General features: G+C 47.6%; 1 protein-coding gene across 1 annotated transcript; it reads right to left on the bottom strand.

The window, feature by feature from the left end:
- Positions 1-434: 434 nt before the first annotated feature.
- Positions 435-18,350, bottom strand: cdc42ep4b (CDC42 effector protein (Rho GTPase binding) 4b). The gene is made up of 2 exons (XM_062474290.1): positions 18,146-18,350; positions 435-4,577 (listed from the first exon to the last, which is right to left on the bottom strand). Exon 2 carries the CDS (start codon positions 4,342-4,344, stop codon positions 3,352-3,354), a length of 993 nt encoding a protein of 330 aa, XP_062330274.1. The 5' UTR covers positions 4,345-4,577; positions 18,146-18,350; the 3' UTR covers positions 435-3,351.
- Positions 18,351-20,160: the final 1,810 nt, after the last annotated feature.

The raw sequence follows: 20,160 nt of genomic DNA, 5'->3' as shown, positions 1-20,160 counted from the left end.
AAGAAAAAAGAGAGTTAATGTCTGTAAAAGACAACATGGACAGCAGGTCTCTTGTACCATGTTGCTAGAGAGCACTCTTCTGGTGGCTTTGTAACTTCAACCGTAATCCAGCAACAGCTGCTACTTACAATTACCTGGATTACAAAACAAATCAGGTGATTTACCCCTGGGGTAAGAGCAAAAACCTACAGGAAGGTAGTGCTCCTTGAATGGGTTAGGAGATTCCTGTGTGATTGGTGGACTCTCCTGGGAGGAGCCCTTTGAGTGGGAACACACGCGGCTCATTTAGGTTGCACCTAAGGCCCCATTCGTGTTCATAATTAGGGAACAAAACCTGAACAGACTCAAGCAAATAATGAAAACAGTGAATCAGTCTGACTTGCTGACAGGTTCTATATACAAGACTTAATCATAGAAGACAGGACACCTCCAGATTCAGATTATCAGCTCTCTCTTTTATTGAAAAATATAGCCGTTATTTCAAATAGGAAAGTGAGGGAGGTAAATATATATTAATATACAGTTGAACAGAGACAAAAGAGAGGAGAAAAAAAAAAGCACAAACTTGGCATAAACTAGCCACAGAGTAGAAAACTGAACCAACCTACAGCTAAACAGCTCTTTCACCACTCACCAGTGACAGTCATCCGAAAGGTCCGACAAGAGGTACAGTGAATCCACTCACTCGACGCTCGCTGCTGTCACGCTGGAACATTGTCATACGGTGAAAAAATACAACGGCCATTGTTCAATGTATTGGTGGATGGCACAATCAGTATTTCCATCCGTCTGATGGCAGTTGTGAAGATGGTGGTGGTGAGAGTCTCCCTGCTTCAAAGAACAGCTAAGAGTGACTGCAACCCCCCTCCCCCTGTAACTCACAGTCCGCTATCAGAGACTAGAGAGGGGAAAACAATGTAGAAGTAGAAACATAGAAAAGAAAATCCCAATTTTGGCCCACATACATTTCCAGTATGAGAGGCCTGAGACGACAACAAAAAATTGAGTCATATTGCAATGTGTCCAACACAAACACATTGTATCCAATGTCATGTTAATGTCCTCCCAATACGATCATTATTACATACTTGGCAATTTTCCACCCAATCATTCTCATCTCTGAACTGTGTTGATCCCTCACGTACACATGCAGACGTATTCTCTCTGACAATACAAAGATACCACTAAGTGACATCATATCCTGACACCCCTCCCACCCCCCTCCCCCAATTAACACTACTGAGTAATGTGCCCCCCCCCCTCCCTCACCCGACCAACCAATGCCACAACAGGAAACTAAACCAGTGCTCCCCTGTGGCACATGTGGCAGATATAACTTCCTTCCTCTCAAGGAAAAGGCGAAAGATGAGACACGGACACAGGAAGCAGTGGGCAGAGCGCTTCCTGTTTCAACAACAGATAATGATCTAGAATCGTGAATGGATAAGTGTCTGGGTGTGCGTGTAGGGAAAGAAGGGGCGGTAATTGGTCACAGGCCTCTGTTTATGAATTAGAGGGTTGAGGAGAGCCAGATGATTGGCTGATTGAATGGGATGAACACAATGAATGGCACAGTGGAGGGGCACATCACTCAGGAGAATCCTCCTCACACCCATCGTCCCTCTGCTGACCTGCTGAACCTACCGACCCGTGATGTGGGATGAGAGATATGACCACATACCAACATACGGTCATTACTCTAAGCCACGAGCACGCTCTCTACTCTTGGGAAGTTTGCTGAGAGAGAAAAAAAAAAGACATGTTACATTAGACATTGAACTTCAGTTAAGGAAGGCCACTGTTTCACTTTCAAATTCAAAATGTGTCATATTTTGTTTTTAGACATGTCAAAATAAAGTCATCTAAAAGGACCATTGAAACGAAATAGTGTGACTCGGAACTGAAGTTAGTGTTTTAGATATTTGTCATCTAATACCATTCCCTAGCAAAATCCGAGTGACTCGGCTTGGCATTATGTGTGTGTGGGTGTTCCCAATGGCCAAACCAAGTCATCAACTCAAGGTCTGCACTGACTTACGTAAATGTTATCTACACTCAGGTGTGATCGTTCCCTCATCGAAGTAGCTCACTCATTGTCTTAAAACTGATCGCTGTCTGTGAACACAAGGAATGGTTGATCAACTCTTCTAGAAGGCCTCTAGGAAGCTGGCAGAATTGTTGGAAGTGTACCTACTGAGTTCAAATGTCATGTGCCACTACTTGGCCAACTAATCAATAATATATGTACATGTGTAGTAAACATGGCTTTTGATCTGAAAAACTTAATAAATCAACAAAATAAATTGTATTTAGTGTTACTGCCACCTCTCCCCTAATACATGTACTGACCTTTTAAGGTTTCCTGGATATGCTTAAGCACTATTAGATTTGTGTCATCCCAATTCTGAATTTCACTTATTTTCCCCTTCCTTACTCAACGCTTGTGGAAAACAGCCTTCAGTTTTTTTTTAAAGTGTCATGGCCTCCAGATCGTGACCCCAGTATGCATCATGCTTGCAGGAGTCCCGTGTCTTCAACAGCAGGAGAATGGGTCATGCTCTAACCATAGTTACCTCACACTTCCCCTTTTAAAAGAATGTGGTGGTCACGACTATTGGTTGAAGTTCCCTTCCTCATTAACATCTCTTTAGGGCAGCCAGTAAAGTGACTGCCTGTGAAGGGAGATCCACTTAACAGAACACTGGAGGGAGCCTGAATGTGTGTTTCACCATTGTGTGAATGCACATAACGTTTTGCGATAAGGCGCAGTGGGATCCGAAAACTATGAGTAGGAAGTAGGAATCTGGGGACTATATTTATGATAAGGTGACCATACAAAGGCCTGCTCTCAGGACAGAAAATAGCTTTAAATACAAAAGAAAAACTCCAACATACTACTGGCCTTGGTGTGTGTGACAAGATGTTTCCAGTCTCTTGCTCTCGGCCTTCAATTGCTTCGTTCAGTGGTCGAAGATAGAATTTGTTACCAGTCCAAAGTAAAAGGTCTCATGGGACAGGAACTTCCATTTCTATTCAATCTGGAAGTCTCCACATGGTTAGCCAACTCAAATCCTTCTGGCAAAGTTAAGTAAATAAGTCTCAATAACAGACCATGTTTGTATTCATAATATGGGTGGTATCTCATGGAACATGCAGAGACTCTCTGGCTAATGTCAATCTCTAGAATCTCAAGTAGAATATGACGATATGGCTGCCTTTCTACCCTACTCATAGTCCCCCCCACCCACCCCCAACCCCTCTCATGTTGTGATGATAGCTTCCCAGCTCACAGACAATACTTGGGTCTCCCAGTGTCCTCAAACAATGTTCATAGGGCCAGCGGGACCCCCGTTACACCCGAATCTCATCGTCATCCTCGTCCATGAAGGAGAAGTCCCTGTCCTCCTCCCCCCGGGGCGAGCTGTACTTGGCGCTGTCCGTGTCCCCCTCCTGGACGTGGTTGAGGGGTTTCTCGTCCAGGGCCGCGGAGCCGGAGCTGGACACGGAGCAGCTGTCGAGGTGCTGGTGGTGATGGAGGTTCCTGCCGCTCAGCTCGGGGGTGTACGGGTCCGCCGGGGGCTTCTGCGGGTGTGTGGCGCGGGGGGCCCTCGCCGGTGGCTGGTCCCGGTCCTCCGCGGGGGGGCTGAAGGGCGGGGAGCTGCGGCCCTCCTCGTAGCCCAGGTCGTCCTCCTCCCAGGCCTTCTTGTCCATGACGCCGAGGATGTCTCCCAGCATTGAGGGGCCCAGGTCGATGTGGAAGGACATGATGGACTCGGCGTGCTTCATGCCCCCGCTCCGCGGCATGGACGGGGGCAGGTCAGTCAGCTCGCCGAAGTTCCGCTCGTCGTATTCCATGTCCATGGTCGCCATAGCTGCGGCTCCGTTGACGGCCTTGCCGTCGCTCTCCGGGAGTTTCTTCAAGGGGCTGGAGGACGCGCTCTTGGGAAGCCGATGTCCCCTGCCCGCGTCCTCCTCATTGAGGTAAGGCATAGAGATGGCGGTCTTCACAAATTTGGGCGAACCACCAGGGGCCGCTAGCATGTTGCTCTCGTACTTGTCTCCTCTGTTAACCGACTGAGAGCGCTTGCTGCTCCTGAAGGTCCGCGACAGGATGCCCGGTTTGGGTCCGGGGGAGTTTTGTTTGACTTCCGGTTCAGGTTTGGGTGCTTCCCCTGACCGGGTGCTGAGGAACGACGTGTCGCCGAAAGCATCTCCGCCGCGGCCCACGTGCATGGTGTGGCGGAAGTCCCCCAAAGGAGCGCTGATCATTTCGGGCGTCAGGTCGATGCGTGAACGCCGCTTGGACTGGGAGGTGCTGGACACCAGCTGCTTCAGGATGGGCATGATGGCGACTGGAGCTTCTCAAAATCCACGGGCAAAGAATTGGGGTCGACAGACACCGGGTTGGTGACGGTAAGAAAAAAAAGACACAACAGCGGATTTTAAGAAGTTCAACCTGAAAGCGTTGAGGGATGTGGTCAAGGCAGCTTAATGTCCAGGTGTCTGAAGCACACAGCCATTGTGGTCCTTTGAAACAGCGGTATTGATATCTGGGTCCAGGTGGTTCCCCAACTAACCTAGAGAGAGGGAGAAAAAACGTTGAGAACCAATTAAATTCACAAGAATTAGGTGGACCAACTGATACTCAAGCTTGGCAGGCGACCTGGAAACTAACAACACGAAACACAGAGGGCTTTTCTCTTGTGGCATTTTATTCCTTTGGAGCAGGACCAAACTGTTCTAAAAGGCCAAAGGACTTCAACCAGTTTGAAAAAAGTTGCTGCTCCCAATCACGCCCTTACAGCCCAGATGAGGCATTGAGTGTGGAAACATTTGTCACCGGGGCTTTGAAATAAAGACACACGAGTGGCTCCCAATGAAAGCACTAGGAGCACAAACTTACTGAGGTCTTTAAGTGTGTTATGTAACAGGGAAAGAAGGTTTTCTAAGAGAGGGGGCGGAGAAAGCACTGTTCATATTTGTCACTGAACCGCCTTACCTGCCTTCTACACTTTTTACTCAGCCCTTTTGTTCACAATAATACCTCCCCTGACATCTTGAAATAGTTGTCAAAGGATACGTAATCTGAAAATAAACTTCCATTTTGGGGAGGCTGTCTGTACAGCCTCTAGACGTCAGTTCCCTTCGGGCCCAAGCCTGTTACATAAGCAGGGTCACAGGATACCCGGGGCACAGGCAGCACCAGCAGCCAGGAATAAAAGAATGATTTTTTTTCTTCTAAAGAATAAGAAGGAACTTCATTTCTTCAGCTATTAACACACTTAAGTATCAGGCCTCTTCATTCTGATAGAACCCCACAGCTATCAGAAGATCCATTCTCTAGTTCTGGCCCCGGGTGGCTGAGTAGTGTCAGAAGAATCCCCCCCCCCCCCCCCCCCCCAGCAGAACATCATATATCCATTCCATTTGCACAGATGGCTGACAATGACTTGCCTTACAATCCAGAGAGCAGGATGATTTGTAATCATAGCCTGGGGTTGTGTTAAAAGTCATGGGGGACACATATAACTTTACAGGAATATGTTTTACAGCAGAGGTGTTCTTGATTATTTTACACTTTGATCTACATTTGACTCAATGAAATGATGACATGGATCATTTCAAGAGGAGTGTCCAATGACACAGACCCAATCTCTCCACAAGTCACCATTGACCCCCTTGCTCTGAAATCCCCAAGAAAATCGCTGCTCCTTCAGTACTACGGCCATGAGAAGATGACATCAGCGATATCAATTGTAGCCGCCAGACGCTATCCCATCAATTGTCTCGTGCTTTCAGGCGTGGGCCAGAGCCCTCACTCAAGGTTATGTGCGTGCCCTCTCGCATGAATGGGGCTTCAGGCAACAATATCCAAAAGAAAACGTCACCCGCGAAAACATTTGCATCTCCAGCAACAAGAGGCCATTCAACACTGCCAGGCAACTGTAGCACTCGGGGAGAACAGAGGGGGTTTTGATAGACGATAAGCTAACCCAGTTTTTTTGTCTCCTTTTCAAAGGACGGAACGTCCCTGTGGAGAATTCAATTCTCTTGTCTTGCTGAGTGTGGTGGTTTAACCTCTTTATTGAATAACCTCCTACGAGCTCTTGCTCGGTGCATACAGGCTGTGGGAGAGTGGGGGATGGTCTGCCCCCTCAACAAAAAATCCTCAACAATACAAAACAGAGACAACACATCGGGCAGGGAAATTTGGAGGGACTGGAAGCACTTCAGGATCGTAACAACTTTATATTGACTACCCTCGTTTACACTTCTTGGCATAAGGAACTCGACCACTGTGGAAAACGTTTGGACCAAGACCAAGCAACTGCTGGAGAATTATGTGATTAAAGCATTGGTCAAACAACGTGCATTGTGTGTTATACTGTAGGCAAGGACGTCTTACACTGTTGCATTACCGCATGCTAATCTATCATTAGCTATTATTAACCTGGCAGGTTAATACACAACTCAACCAGCATGGTATTATAATGCATGGTACTCAACACAGTCTGGCCTACTCTCTATCTGCAAGCTCAGTTTCAGTTACAATGTGCAGCCTGTGTCCTTGACTAGCCTCCCCCTCCAGTTTAACGTGACAAAGGCCTGCCCCTGCAGGCATTTTCTTTCACAAATTGTTTGCCAATTATAGACAAACACCAATGTTTCAAATATCAAAACGGCAGAGAGTGTTTAAGCCCAATCCAGTAATGTAGACTCCCTCTGGGGTCCTACTTACCTGGTACAGACCAGCTGGGTCAGGGGAAGCAGCCAAAGAAACTTGGCAACCTTGACCCCAAACCTAGCGCCCTGCCCATCCAGGCTACTCCTGTGACCTGCCCTTTGCTGTCCATGTCTCCATGGTGACTTTAAACCACACTGCCTAGCCAACTTCCTGTGTGTAAGCTGCCTTCCTCCCAGGCAGAGTGAGGTCACCTTTTCACAAACGGATTAACTCTCCCGGCCCAGCCTCTCAGAACGGTGACTCCTTCTCTCCATGGCCTCAGGCCACATGCAGTGTGATGGGGACAATGTCACATTACAATTGGTACAGGAGGAATACTTTTGATGTGACACACCATTAGAAGACTTTCAGTCTGAGGAGAAAAGCTCTCAGTGTGTGCTCGAATTTCAAAAGGCTCCCGAACTCACACCTTGGCTCATTTTGGGGAAATGGCCCATGCCAGTCACTCGAGGGGCCCAGTGATGGCTGGGGGATAGTGCCTTACCCCCTGATGCTACTGAAGGTCTCATTACCGTGTACATGACAAAGGGGGTAAGAGAGGCCTGCAGGCAAGGCTGTCATATTCAATTCCACCCATTCATTGCACTTCTACATACATTAAGAATAGGCTTTACGAAGCACAGTAGACATTCCACAGTTCAGAGCAGCATTCCAAACAATCCGGCCTCAAACTGTCACTGTTTTAGTTCTGACCAGGGGACATTGAACTGCAGGGTTTATGTTTAGCACCATTTGACTTTAGTGCAAGGTCTAGACAGCTAGAAAAATAGTAAATCAAAGCCGGGTCATTTTCTCTGACATTCACGCCATGCTGGGGTAGCAGTGGTGGTCACCAGGGAATCCACTCAGCCAACAGTAGGGTCCGTAATATGGTTGACACACTGGGCTCATTACACAGCTAGGGGCCAAATTCCATCTCAGCTCGCTTTCACAAGCTCAGAACTGGACAGGCTAGCAGGCGGGCTAGTTATTTAGCTATACGTCCCGTAACCTACAGTCCAACAGACAGACAGAAACACAAACGTGTTTGAAACAGTCCGGATTCAATAAAATGGCATTTTGTGCAGGATAAGAACACGTGTAAGCAATAAACTTTGGGTTAAAGCTTAGTTTGAATTCAGGCTTCAGCCAACACGCATCCGTCGACGACACCTTATGCAAAACAGCATTCAGAGCGTCACACTACATTAGATAGAAAAAAGGAACAACAAGCGCCATGAATGATTAACAGCATTTCCAATGTCGCCATCCAGCTCCGACACACAGAAGATGACATCACTACCGTCCCCGCTAACTTTCGCTCTTGCAGCTAATCCCCTGGAAGTCCCACAATCCTCCATGGTTCCATGCAGACAGCCCCTCGCCACTCTAGCGGATGCACAACCATAAGGGGCTTAAGTGATGTCATCCGTGCTGCCTGCAGCCTCTATCCTCCTCACATCTGGACCACCTCGGAGATCAACAAGGACCGACCACAAACGTTTTCCAGTTTTATTTTAAGGACATTTTAAATTTTTTACAGAACGACCATTACTTATTCACTAGGTCGGAAGCTAGGGACCTGACGTTAATGTGGATAGGCACTGTTACACAACAGCAGAGTTAGCTACTTTATAAACCTCCTGGTTTGCTTTTAATTCTGACTTACATTATTCACTGCATTCCACTTAGATTCGGTATGTGTTCCTATCTGAGATGAGGATTACATTCATCTGATTTTCATTTGCCCTGACTTGTTTAATTTCCTTGGCTGTTAACAGCCAGCGTCAACTTTTGTTCCCACAGACACCTCAGGAAAAGACATACAGAGGTGCTAACGATGTCAATGTGGAAGAAACAGCTCCGTCCATGGAGCTACTGACCCTAACCCTTAATGGTGCTATTGATTTACGACTCAGTAATTGATGGGCCATAGTAGCTACACAGGTTTCTCAGAAAGACTCCGAAACTACGTGGGACCTGACCAGTCTGCACAGTTCCTGCAGATAAGGTCAAACTGCTATCTTGGGCTCGGGTCTTTCCGCTGAGCACATTCGATCAGGCCTGTCCCCTAGCCGGCTAGCCCCGTGTACAGTAGGAGAGCTAGCGTAGCTGAGGGGCCCCTTGGGCGGTTTGTGAAACCAAGCCTGCTGTCCTGTAAGTGACACCTCAGTGTCAGCTCACTAGCTTGGGCTGCTAACGTGTTTACCCAACCTCTGCTAAGCACCTAGCACACAACATATCTCTCCGGGCCTCTGGCGAAAACATTTCCACTGTGTGCTTTACAAGTTAGGCCACACGTTGTAGTCGGAATCACGTCTACGACATCACCTGTGCGGTGCAACAATGGTCATGTAAACATGTTATTCCTACCAGTCGTGGGCCCGACCTTTGCGTTGGTGTGACAAAGTAAATATACCTCATATTAAATACATAAACCTCTGTTCCGCTGTAATTGATACCTGTCTCTTCGACTTGTTCTACCTGTTTGTCCTCATGTCTGACAGGTCTCAGAGGATGAGCTTTTTGATCCACAATGGTCTCTATGGCAGAGGAAGCAAAGAGAGAGGATGGGAAAAAGACGAACCAAAATGGATGGAGAAGGACTCCTTGTTGTCAGAGTCCTCTGGATCCAACTTGAACGATAAGGGAAAATCCACTAACCAAGTTATGTAAAAGATGTGAAAGCAAAAACCTGTTGTTGCCCATGTTGGGACATGTCTGTTGTCTGTTCTGACCCGAAATAACTTGACAAAAAAAAAAAACAGACAGCAATCTCAAAAGGTCAACACCGTGTGAGCTCAGCTGAAACGCAGTACCTCCTACACCCTGGGTTCTAATGGAGGCCATTGGGGAGGGGGGGCAGGGCGGGGGAGGTTCTGTCATTCCTCCTTTCGAGAATCGAGTCTGTGTGGGCTATCTGATCCATCCAAGAGACTGGCAGTGTGGTGACCCTGGCCTGCTGACTACGGGAAATATCATGCCAGGTTGTGTGTGGGAGTGTGTGTTTCTAGACACATGTAACCCTACCTGTAGGACCCCAATAGAAACACAGAGAAAAAAAAAGCTCAGGGGGGATTAAGGAGATCATGCTCAACGAGAATAAATAAACCCAGCATGCCTCAACCAGCCAAGACTGTGTGCGGGATCACACTGCAGAGCCCTCATACACACCCCTCCCCAAAACACAAACATTCCAACCCATTACCACACACACACACACACAAACACAACCTGCCATCCATTTCCCGTGTCATGGTCAGCAGAGCGCTGGCTTGTTGTTCAACACCCTGTTATCATGTTGAGGTTAAGCTATCCGTTCACCGTTGACCTCACTTGGAACATTTCGACATGTCGACCACGTGACTTCCCTGAGGGATGTTTTGGGATTTTTTTCTCTCTTTTTCATCCCACCATCAGTCAGCACAGCAGCGCTGTGTGTGCCATCGTTGGAGTCTCCGGGCTGGCCTATGCGTAGGTGTTACCCTGCGTGGTGGAGTCTCCGGGCTGGCCTATGCGTAGGTGTTACCCTGCGTGGTGGAGTCTCCGGGCTGGCCTATGCGTAGGTGTTACCCTGCGTGGTGGAGTCTCCGGCCTGGCGTATGCGTAGGTGTTACCCTGCGTGGTGGAGTCTCCGGGCTGGCCTATGCGTAGGTGTTACCCTGCGTGGTGGAGTCTCCGGGCTGGCCTATGCGTAGGTGTTACCCTGCGTGGTGGAGTCTCCGGCCTGGCGTATGCGTAGGTGTTACCCTGCGTGGTGGAGTCTCCGAGCTGGCGTATGCGTAGGTGTTACCCTGCGTGGTGGAGTCCTGGGCGGGTGTCCATGCTGTGCCGCTTCCAGGACGGAGGAGACCGATTTTGGATAAGCAGCAAATCAAGAGGATGATTAACATGTTTCAACCTTGTCAAAATTCTCCCTTGCCTCCTCCTCCCCCCCCCCCCCCCCTTCCACGTATTTGAATAATGGCCTGTGTAAGAATGTCACGGCCTCTCATTCCTCTCTCCAAGGACTCACCCACACACACACACACTCACGCACAGACATAGCTGGAGGGTTGCCAGTATGGGAGGCCCACAGCCCTACCCTTGTGGAGCAACATCAACACAGGGACTTTTTTTTCTCCAAAGGGTAGACAGATGGAGCCACTGAAGAGAAAAAACGCCCTCATGGAGGGGGTGGGGAGGGCACCACTCTGGTCTCCCTCCCCAGTACAGCGTGCCAACACACTGAATACAGGCGGCAGCCTTTCTCTCCCAGCCATCGTGGAGCAAACCCCAAATCTCATTACCGATGCAGAGATACTGTAGATAGAGGCTGTGTTTGTCACGGATTCATCGACGAACCCCTCCTTTCCTGTGTCCCAATGGCCAGTGTTGGGGCCAGGCAGAACTAAGGCCAGGAGGCTGCAAGCATAGCAGCTGCTCTCTAGTAGAGACAGCCAGGACCAAACGGCCCATTACGGAACAGATGCTCCATGCTGTGAACATGGACGCTTTCCTCTTATGTAAATCGCCAGCGCAGGGCCACCAGGACAATGTCCCATTGACTCCACCCCCAGGTGTGCTGGGCACCCCTAATAATGCTCCAAAATGCCCTACGCCCCCTCTCACCAAAGAAGGGAAGGCCATGCATAGTGTGCTTAGCCATTGGCTCTGCCGGGGCACCACAGAATGAGTGGCCCCTGGACCCCCCCCAAAAAAGGGCCAAATCACCAGAAAGACAAGCAGAGGCAGGGGCACGGGCCAGCGTCAGTTCAGCCGACAGAGCAGCTACTGCTGATAACCACACAAATAAACAGACCCCCTTAAACACACACCACCTGGCACTCCACAAAGAAACCAGTACAGTTATATAGGCGGGAGGTCTTTCAGTGTGAGTGAAAGATAAGTGGGCTCTCTGCTTCGTGTTGACTTTTCAACAGTTCCTCGTCCTTTATCTGTAGCCCCCCACTGCACCAAAACACACCAGCTCAAACGGACCACAGGGAGACTGGGGGGGGGGGCTTCTGAGCTTCCCTCAAACACACCAGATGAGAACATAAAACCCCATGGTGTTAGCTTTTAACAACACCAACAGTAGTCAACACAAGCCTTGGGCCATGAATAAAAGGCCTCACAGGGCACACTCGCACACCCTAACACAATAACATCTCCACTTCAGCCACCGTTGACAATCTGGTTGACAACCAGTTGGCACATTGGAAATCCCATTGGAGGAAAATAGGTCCAACATAGCCAGCCCTGTAACATGCATCGTTTGTGTACTTAAACCTCTGCTAAATTGACCAGCATGGGGTCTTGTAACTTCTGGCTGTGTGTGTGTGTGTGTGTGTGTGTGTGTGTGTGTGTGTGTGTGTGTGTGTGTGTGTGTGTGTGTGTGAGAAAGAGAGACGTCAGGAATTCCCTATCCAGCCCCATCAGGTAGGTATGAGTTTCAGCAGCTCATCTCCAGGAGGAGCAGAGGCCGGTGGATCACCAAGCCCAGAGACAGGCACAAATGGGAGGGGTCGTTTGGCGGTGAGGGGAGGGTTCTGCGCTAACCGGATACAAGCGACATCTCAGAGTGACTTGTGGCGTTGGTCCAGCTGGGCCAGACCGCTGTCCTGTAGAGTCAACATGGCGAGGCTTTGGGTGACCCCTTTAATTGGTGAGACCACTAGGCCACAAACTCTTGGGTCAAATAATATCAAGGTTGACCGTGTGTTTAATGACCACGTTCAACAGTGCCATCAAAGCTGTAGCACCGGGTCCCTGAAGCAAAAGTAACTGCTCGCCAATTCCCTAACCCTAACCCAGGAATTCAGAACAACACAATAACACAGCGTCCTTTATTAAACTACGGATGCAGGATTTACCAGGATCAGAAGGCAGGTCTCAAATATGTGCGATTTATCTAGGCCTCCAAACTCAGAATGCCGTTTGGCTCCAACCATCCATCTTCAAGTTTCCTTCTAGCTCTTGTCTGGCTACTTGTGTTTGTACTAGTAGCGCCACTGATTTCCTGGAAATCATCAAGGGGTTATGTTTGACAATATTTTCTCTCCAGCGGCCTCAGTAGCCTGGCTGTGTTTCCATGTGTGGATCAGAACTTTTGTTTTATTGCGTTTCCGTTGAGCATGTGTGCTGTGTGTGTGTTATTTCTTTGGCCTTAAAGCTATTGGCCGTACATCACTTTTGCTTCTGTAACAGTTCAATTTCCCTCTGGGAGGTCAATACAAATGGACTCTACCTGTGTGTATGCTAACTGTTCATGTGGGCGTGTACGTGGGGCAATAAGCGCAAAGTCCATCAACGGCTTATCACGCCCAGCTTTCCATATTACTGACGTGCAGGTGGAGGGTCAGGGGTCCTAGGAGGATGCGAGTCCTGTTCCTGAGACACGCTTCCCACCACTGAGACTGTGTCTCATACCTTACACACACACACACAGACACACCCAGCCGGTGCCCCGAGGCACCGGAACTGAACAACCAACAAAGTCACAGTGACATTAAACCATAATGGACCAAAATCCACATGAAACAAAAACAATGCTTTAGGTGTAATAGAAGCTAGAGGCCAAGCCCTAGCATCACACCCATGGAGCGCATAATGACACACACACACACACCCTCTTTGTCTCACCGCACACACACACGCACACGCACACAGGAGGTTCAACCATCTCCTGAGAACTTCGGTGACACCCCCAGATTCACACAGGAGCCAATGAGCTCCCACGACACCAAGCCAGGCCGGGCCACCGAAGACAAAACAATGACACGAGATTGGAATCTATCAAAAGAGCTGAGTCACAGGCTGGTCCTACGACCAGAAGCAGAGCTGGAGAGATGGCTTGCTAGGAGGCTGTGCATTCCTCCTTTGTCTCTCCAGCAGTAGAACGCTCGAGGGAGACCACCTGTTTCTGGGACCGTGCAGGGGGGGGGGGGGGGGGGGGGGGGAGAGAACAATGGCGCTTGCTGAGCTGTGAACAGGCCAGTGCCACGCTCTGATAGACCAGCTGTACTCTACCGGTCTAGAGGGTTTCCAATACATATGGCTCGGTCAGTGTCTAGCCTTCACAGATTGCGCAACCAACCAACCGGCCGGCTAGGCCCAGTCAAAGCAGTGGCTCAGGAGGCGATTTAATGCCATTAGTTAATGCTTAACCACACTGAAAACAGGAGGCCTGCATCAAAGCAGTCACAGATGAGAGAGCCCACTGAGGGACAATTACACTTGGAATCTAATAGTGCTCTACAACAAAGACTCTGCCAGACCAGTGCCTCCCAGCATCCATTCAGTCATATAACCCCCTCTTCTGAATCCATCTGGGTATCAAGGAGCAGACTGTGGACTGGGTCCCTCTACGGACTGGATACAAGCCGCGAGTTGCAACAGGAGACCGTAGCTGTTGGTGTATATCCGTAAACAGAACTCAGTCGCTAAGATTTCTCAAGAGTGTGGTTGAGTTTGGGCCACTTGACTCCACCCTATCTGATTTCAGGGAAGAGTCCAGGCCACAAAGATGACACACACTCCAAAACATGTTCGGAAGTTCCTGTGTCAGCTGAGTAGAGGTTCCAGATTCCATGAACAGGACAGGTGTGTCAAGAAGATGGCTGACAGACAGATGAAATTGTGTCTATTTGTGACAGCCACAACCTGATGAAACGTCCAGGGAATGTGAGACTCACCCTGACTCAAACTCCTTGTTGGCCATATTTACGGTTGTTCTTTTGAGCTCAGACAGGATAATGAGGTCTTATCCGAACTGGTTTCAAAGACTTCAACAACAATGCCTTGTCTTCTCATAACAAAGGAGGGTGTGAGTCAAATTTTTTGGAACATGAATTACAGGTTTAATTAAGGGAGTTTTACATTTTAATTGGTAATGACACCAAAATGTGAACAATTTGTACATTCAGCCAACAAATGACAATCACTGTTGGAAACAGTCTCTTAACCCGATACTGGTAAAATACTTGTCAAACCAGTTACAGTATGTTGACACTGATAGTATTGATGTGCGGTGTACAGTATCAGGTTCAGATAGGAGCTAACCTCTGAATAGGGAGCAGGCCCTGGGGAATATTCTGGTCCTCAGAGCCCAAACCTGGTCTACAAGGAGTTATGTGATGGGGAATCGAGTCACATCGTAATGATAGGACATGGGACAGGGTTAAGTTTCAGAAAGCTTAACGTGAGAATCACAAACAGAAACCTAAGCACTTTCAAAACATTCAGCTCTCAAGTCAAGTTTGATAGGGCGGCAAAGACAAAGGACATGATTGTAACTAAGTTTTGCTTTCCCATGTAAAATGGGTACAGCATATCCTAAGCATGAAGTTTTCTAAAGTACAAAAGCATCTGTGTTTCCCTTTCGGGAAAGGAGGTTCCTGCAATTGTCCCGGACACAATATCCCTCCTCTGAGACCTTACCATGACATTCAATATGATTCAACATCAACAGGAGAGAAAGTGAGACATCTTCCGACCAGACAAACCCTGAATACCACTCCCAAGAACTCACAAAGTTATGGCCTGTATACCCTGAATTTACAAAGATTCAATTGGTCAAATTGCATAAAAGTTTATTACAAGTTAAATTACATTACATTGGAATTTGGACCTTTTCACCCGTTGACAACAAGGCCGGTTTGGGATTGTTGTTTTAGAGCACCATGTGGATAAATGTATCTTGTGTGAACTTTGACCTGAGGCTTAGGGTGAGGGTGGACACATTGCCCCTAACCCTATAAACAATTCACCGTTCTCACATTCTGTTCTGGAGGTTGCTTTTAGTGTGAGAATCGCTAGACTAATAAGTAATAACATTGCTGATGGGGATATAAATAAAATGGTGTGTGCTCAATTACTAGGTAAGGTACTCAACATAACTAACCGTGTCAAATGTAGAGGTCAGGGCACTGTTATGGCTAGCTTCTCCAGTGTAATGTAACTGTTGTAGCTGGCCCTCTCAGGGCTCTGAATGTCAAATCTATCTCCAATCATAACAGCAGTCTCCCATAGAGTCTAGATGAAGCTAACTCAAGCCATTTATATTGGTATTTCCTGGAGCAAGTGGGAACTGACAGACTCATGTTGCCATGAACGCGAAACCCACACACACACACACGCAATACGCATCTAAAGTTATGTCCGAAGAACAACAGTGACTAACAGTGAAGTAAATCTTGAACTCATTCTGGAATTACCAGGGGAGATCTTTTTTTGTGTTGGTAACTCATCTAAACAATCAGACAGTAGAAAATCTCCTGGGGTCGGTGGTTTGATGAGAACCATCCCCGCGGATCTGTCTGAAGCCTCCCTCACAACCCCCCCAAACCTCCCTCACAACCCCCCCAAACCCCCCTCACAACCCCCCCAAACCCCCCTCACAACCCCCCCAAACCCCCCTCACAACCCCCACATCCTTCTCCCCAGCAGCCCCCAAGTAGATGACCTAGCGCTGGGCATCTGGCCAGCTCCTCAACTGTGCAGACAGGAACCTGGGTCCTGGATCCTCCCCACAGCTTGCTGACCAGGAGCATGTGAGGAGAGGAGAGCAAGGGGAGGCAGATATGAACAGTAGGACGGGACGATTGTAGATGTCAGTGTCTCCTCTCTGAGGAGATCCATCTGGTCTACTGGCCTATACCTGGGGATGAGTCTTTAGAGAACCGATCTGACCGACTGTCTGTTTTTATGTCTACCTACCTACCTGTCTACCTACCTGCCTGCCTGTGTCTGCCCAAAAGCACTAGCAGCAGTGTCTCTGTTCTCCAGGGAGACCAGGTGGTCCCGGGGTAAATGTTTTGTCTAGAAAATGCCATGTGCTGACCTTAAGGGTTTACTATTGGACATTGAGACGCAACCAATCACACAGCTTCTTACCAAGGCAGAGCCCTGTAGTGCCAGAGGGCAAAGGTCCAGGGCTGTCTGCAAGCTGAGACAAAGCCCAGCTCGTTTTTTTCAATATGTCGACACACTTAGGTTCAGAATAACGGTGTAACAACAAGGCAGGCTTGATTGTTTGATTCACCATGGGAAGAGAAATATGCTGCGAATGGTGGCCAATGTTTTTTAATATGGAATAAAGCTGCTGGGTGCACGCTATGCTGTGGAGATCACAGAGCAGGAGCCATATTATTCCATCCAGTTATTGTTTTGTTTTTTATGGACCAATGAACACCATTCAACAGATCTGGTACAGTGACACCGTTGCGAGAGGGGGAGCCAGGTTTGCAAACAGACTGAGGCTCATAGAAAATGAAATGTGAGAGAGAGAGAGAGAGAGAGAGAGAGAGAGAGAGAGAGAGAGAGAGAGAGAGAGAGAGAGAGAGAGAGAGAGAGTAAAAGCATTGCTTTCTATTAGAAACTAAATGTTATTGCAACTAAGTGTCTTATGTGTTTAGCTTTCGGTAAATAGTCAATCATGCTGAATGCCTTTAATCTTTGCTTACTTTCCCATCTTGGGGTAGTATTGTTATGTAACACTGTCACTCCGATGCTCTAGTCCATCTGCCTCACTCAGATTTATCCCAGTAGGACTCAACTGGCCATGTGGCCCACTGATCTCATTCTGTGGCTATGTGATAGGTCAAGAAAAAATATGGAATCATTTAGAACCTTCACAAACAACAATAAAAAAAGCTGGTCTGGACCTTAGGCTACAGTTATGCTGTTAAGAATAAAGCAAACGTTTTACTGTTGAGCTGTGATGAATAAGAATGGGGTATTTAATGGAGTAATTAATCGTAACATCAAAACACCACAGGGAGAGGTCAGAGAAGGTAAAGTCCTTGTGAGAGAGAACTGGCCACACGAGATTTCTAAACACTAAAAACGGCTTGGAATCCACAGCTATATGGTCTGAAGGCAGATTTGCAACAAAAGCAATGCTGCTCCTACTAGTCACATACTTTCAGCTTCACTGAATGTAGTGGCAACAATAGAAGTAACAAAGAATATGATAGCCTACGAACTACATACATTAACCCTCGAGTCATTTAAAGTGACAAACAACTTACGGATTTACCGAGGCGAAGATCAAGTTCTGATTATGTGGGTCTTGTGAATAGTTTTCTTTTGGGGACTCTGAGAAGTCCCAAGTCTTCATCAGATAACTCCAATCAGAGGCCAGGTCACGGGGAACTCCTGAACAGCACAATGCACTGGAGCGCTCACACACGGAACAACCAAGTGAGCCAACTGGTCTGAAAGGCGCTGTGATTGTCCCCAAGAGTATTTGACATTCAAATGATATGCAGATGCTACTTTTGCTACCAGCTTTTCTTGCTCAGTAGGAAATTGGAAATTTGCCAATTCAAAATTCAAGGCAAACATATGCAGACGAACATAAATACGAAATACCCTGTATTGGAAATAAACTGACATCACTTCTCCCCAAGCTTCGCTTAGAATTAAAGAGAGCGTTACCTTGGTTAAGTAGTAATCCTGTGCGGACCGTGAATTCTAATTACTGTAGCCAACAAGCGACATGTACAGTATACAAAAAAACAACTCTAATTTATCCGAAAAGGTAACGAATGTCCACGCGGGTCGGTTCTTGATCCGTTGATGTCACATACGTACGTCAAGTTGAAAGCGCGGTGGCTCACACAACTGTGACCAGGCAGCTCGTCCTCTCCGCTCCCTTGTCTCCTAGATCACCACCCCCTGGCGGGTCTTAAAGGGCCAGTACACAAGTTGAGCGAGTTGACTCAGTTGAGCGACACCTTTCCATTTGGGAAGCACAAATCCCTTGCCAAATCAAATCCTGTTATACATGTATCTCAAATGCAGTGCAGACAAAAAAAGACACATATTGGTTTCCTTGATTTTCATGTCTGCCTTGGTGTAATCAGGTCGTCTCCATTTTATGCCCAGAGCAATTGAAGCATCAGAGCACCTTCGATTTTCACAGTCTACTAAAGTATACGTTTGATCGCACAGAACACACCCATGACATTATACACTCGATATATAACAGCATGTCCTAGTAGGTAGGTCTTCCCAAGGCCTGGAAAGGTACCACTGTGACTGAATTATACGTCCATCACAAGAATCATTATGTATATCAATCTTCTATTCTTTTCCACTTGATAATATGTAACTCATGTCATTCAACTATGCAGGTTCAGTCGTCAGTTTATATCCTAAAATAAATATATTCCTTCTTTCAACAACCTGGATTCAATCATATTTGATTTAGATCCTTCAGTGGCCCTCTTTAGATTTACAGTTGCATTAAGGATTGTATCCAATAACAGATTTATGAATGGGCCCAGACATGACAGCACTTGTATTGTATATCTTGTATATCAGGGAGTCTGGTGGCTGAGCGGTTAGGGAATCGGGCTAGTAATCTGAAGGTTGCCAGTTCGATTCCCAGCCGTGCCAAAAGACGTTGTGTCCTTGGGCAAGGCACTTCACCCTGCCTCGGGGGAATGTCCCTGTACTTACTGTAAGTCGCTCTGGATAAGAGCGTCTGCTAAATGACTTAATGTATATCTTATGTATAGTGGCCCATAGACTATACATAAGAGACACACACAGAGTCTTCATATGGCCATGATTTATCTATTCTAGCATTATCCTATAATATATATATTATGGTAAGTTATATGATGCACTTTTAGGTCTCCCATCTCCTTTTTCCCCAAACTCAGATTAGTGGAGAGGAATCAGGAGTGTGTGGTTTGCCTATGGACCAGAAACACCGTAAAATCCGAAGGAATGTTCCTCATTTTCTGAATGCTTGATATTGTTCTAGGCCGAAGTATTGTATTTACGCAAGAATTTGACACCCAAAAGCCCAAGTTGTGATAAAAAGGTCATCAAACATTGTGTGGCATATTAGTAATGACTGCAATGTGAAGCCTCAGATGTGACCTCGTTCATGGCAGACAGTCTCCTCACACGTCCAGTCACATGGTGCTCAGGTGTGAACCCTGCCTCCTCTCAGGGGCCTCGTTGACGCCCGTCAGTCTGTAGTCCGCCCACCTGACTGGCTCACCAGGGGACTGTACGTTCTCTAACGGCCCAATTACCCCCCCCCCCCAGAACTTTACGAGCGTTTCTTGAAGTTTCGGGTCCTTCAGAACTTCAATGAAAAGGCTGCTCGATCACAAAGCTTTGATGCTACATTACCCTGGGCCCCTAGCAGTCCGGATTACTTCCTTGTGGGCCTTTTGTGTTATTTTATCACATAATCAAAGTGTCCTGGGTTGGGGACTATTGAAATAAAGATTTTGCTAGGAGGCCCCCAGTTCAAGAGGACCACCTATCGACCAGATGTCCACATGGGGAGCTGAACGTGCCTTCAGATGTGTTCCGATGGGCTCGGTTCCCTGCACCACATGCTGCAGATTTGAAAGCATTTTGCGAAGGAAGGCAGGAAGGAAGGCAGGAACCCACGATTCATTTTGCCATCATTTGATGAACACAAGCTC

Source organism: Osmerus eperlanus, chromosome 12, assembly GCF_963692335.1.
Source record: "Osmerus eperlanus chromosome 12, fOsmEpe2.1, whole genome shotgun sequence".
Lineage (NCBI taxonomy): Eukaryota > Metazoa > Chordata > Actinopteri > Osmeriformes > Osmeridae > Osmerus > Osmerus eperlanus.
This window is presented reverse-complemented; position numbering and strand designations above follow the sequence as displayed.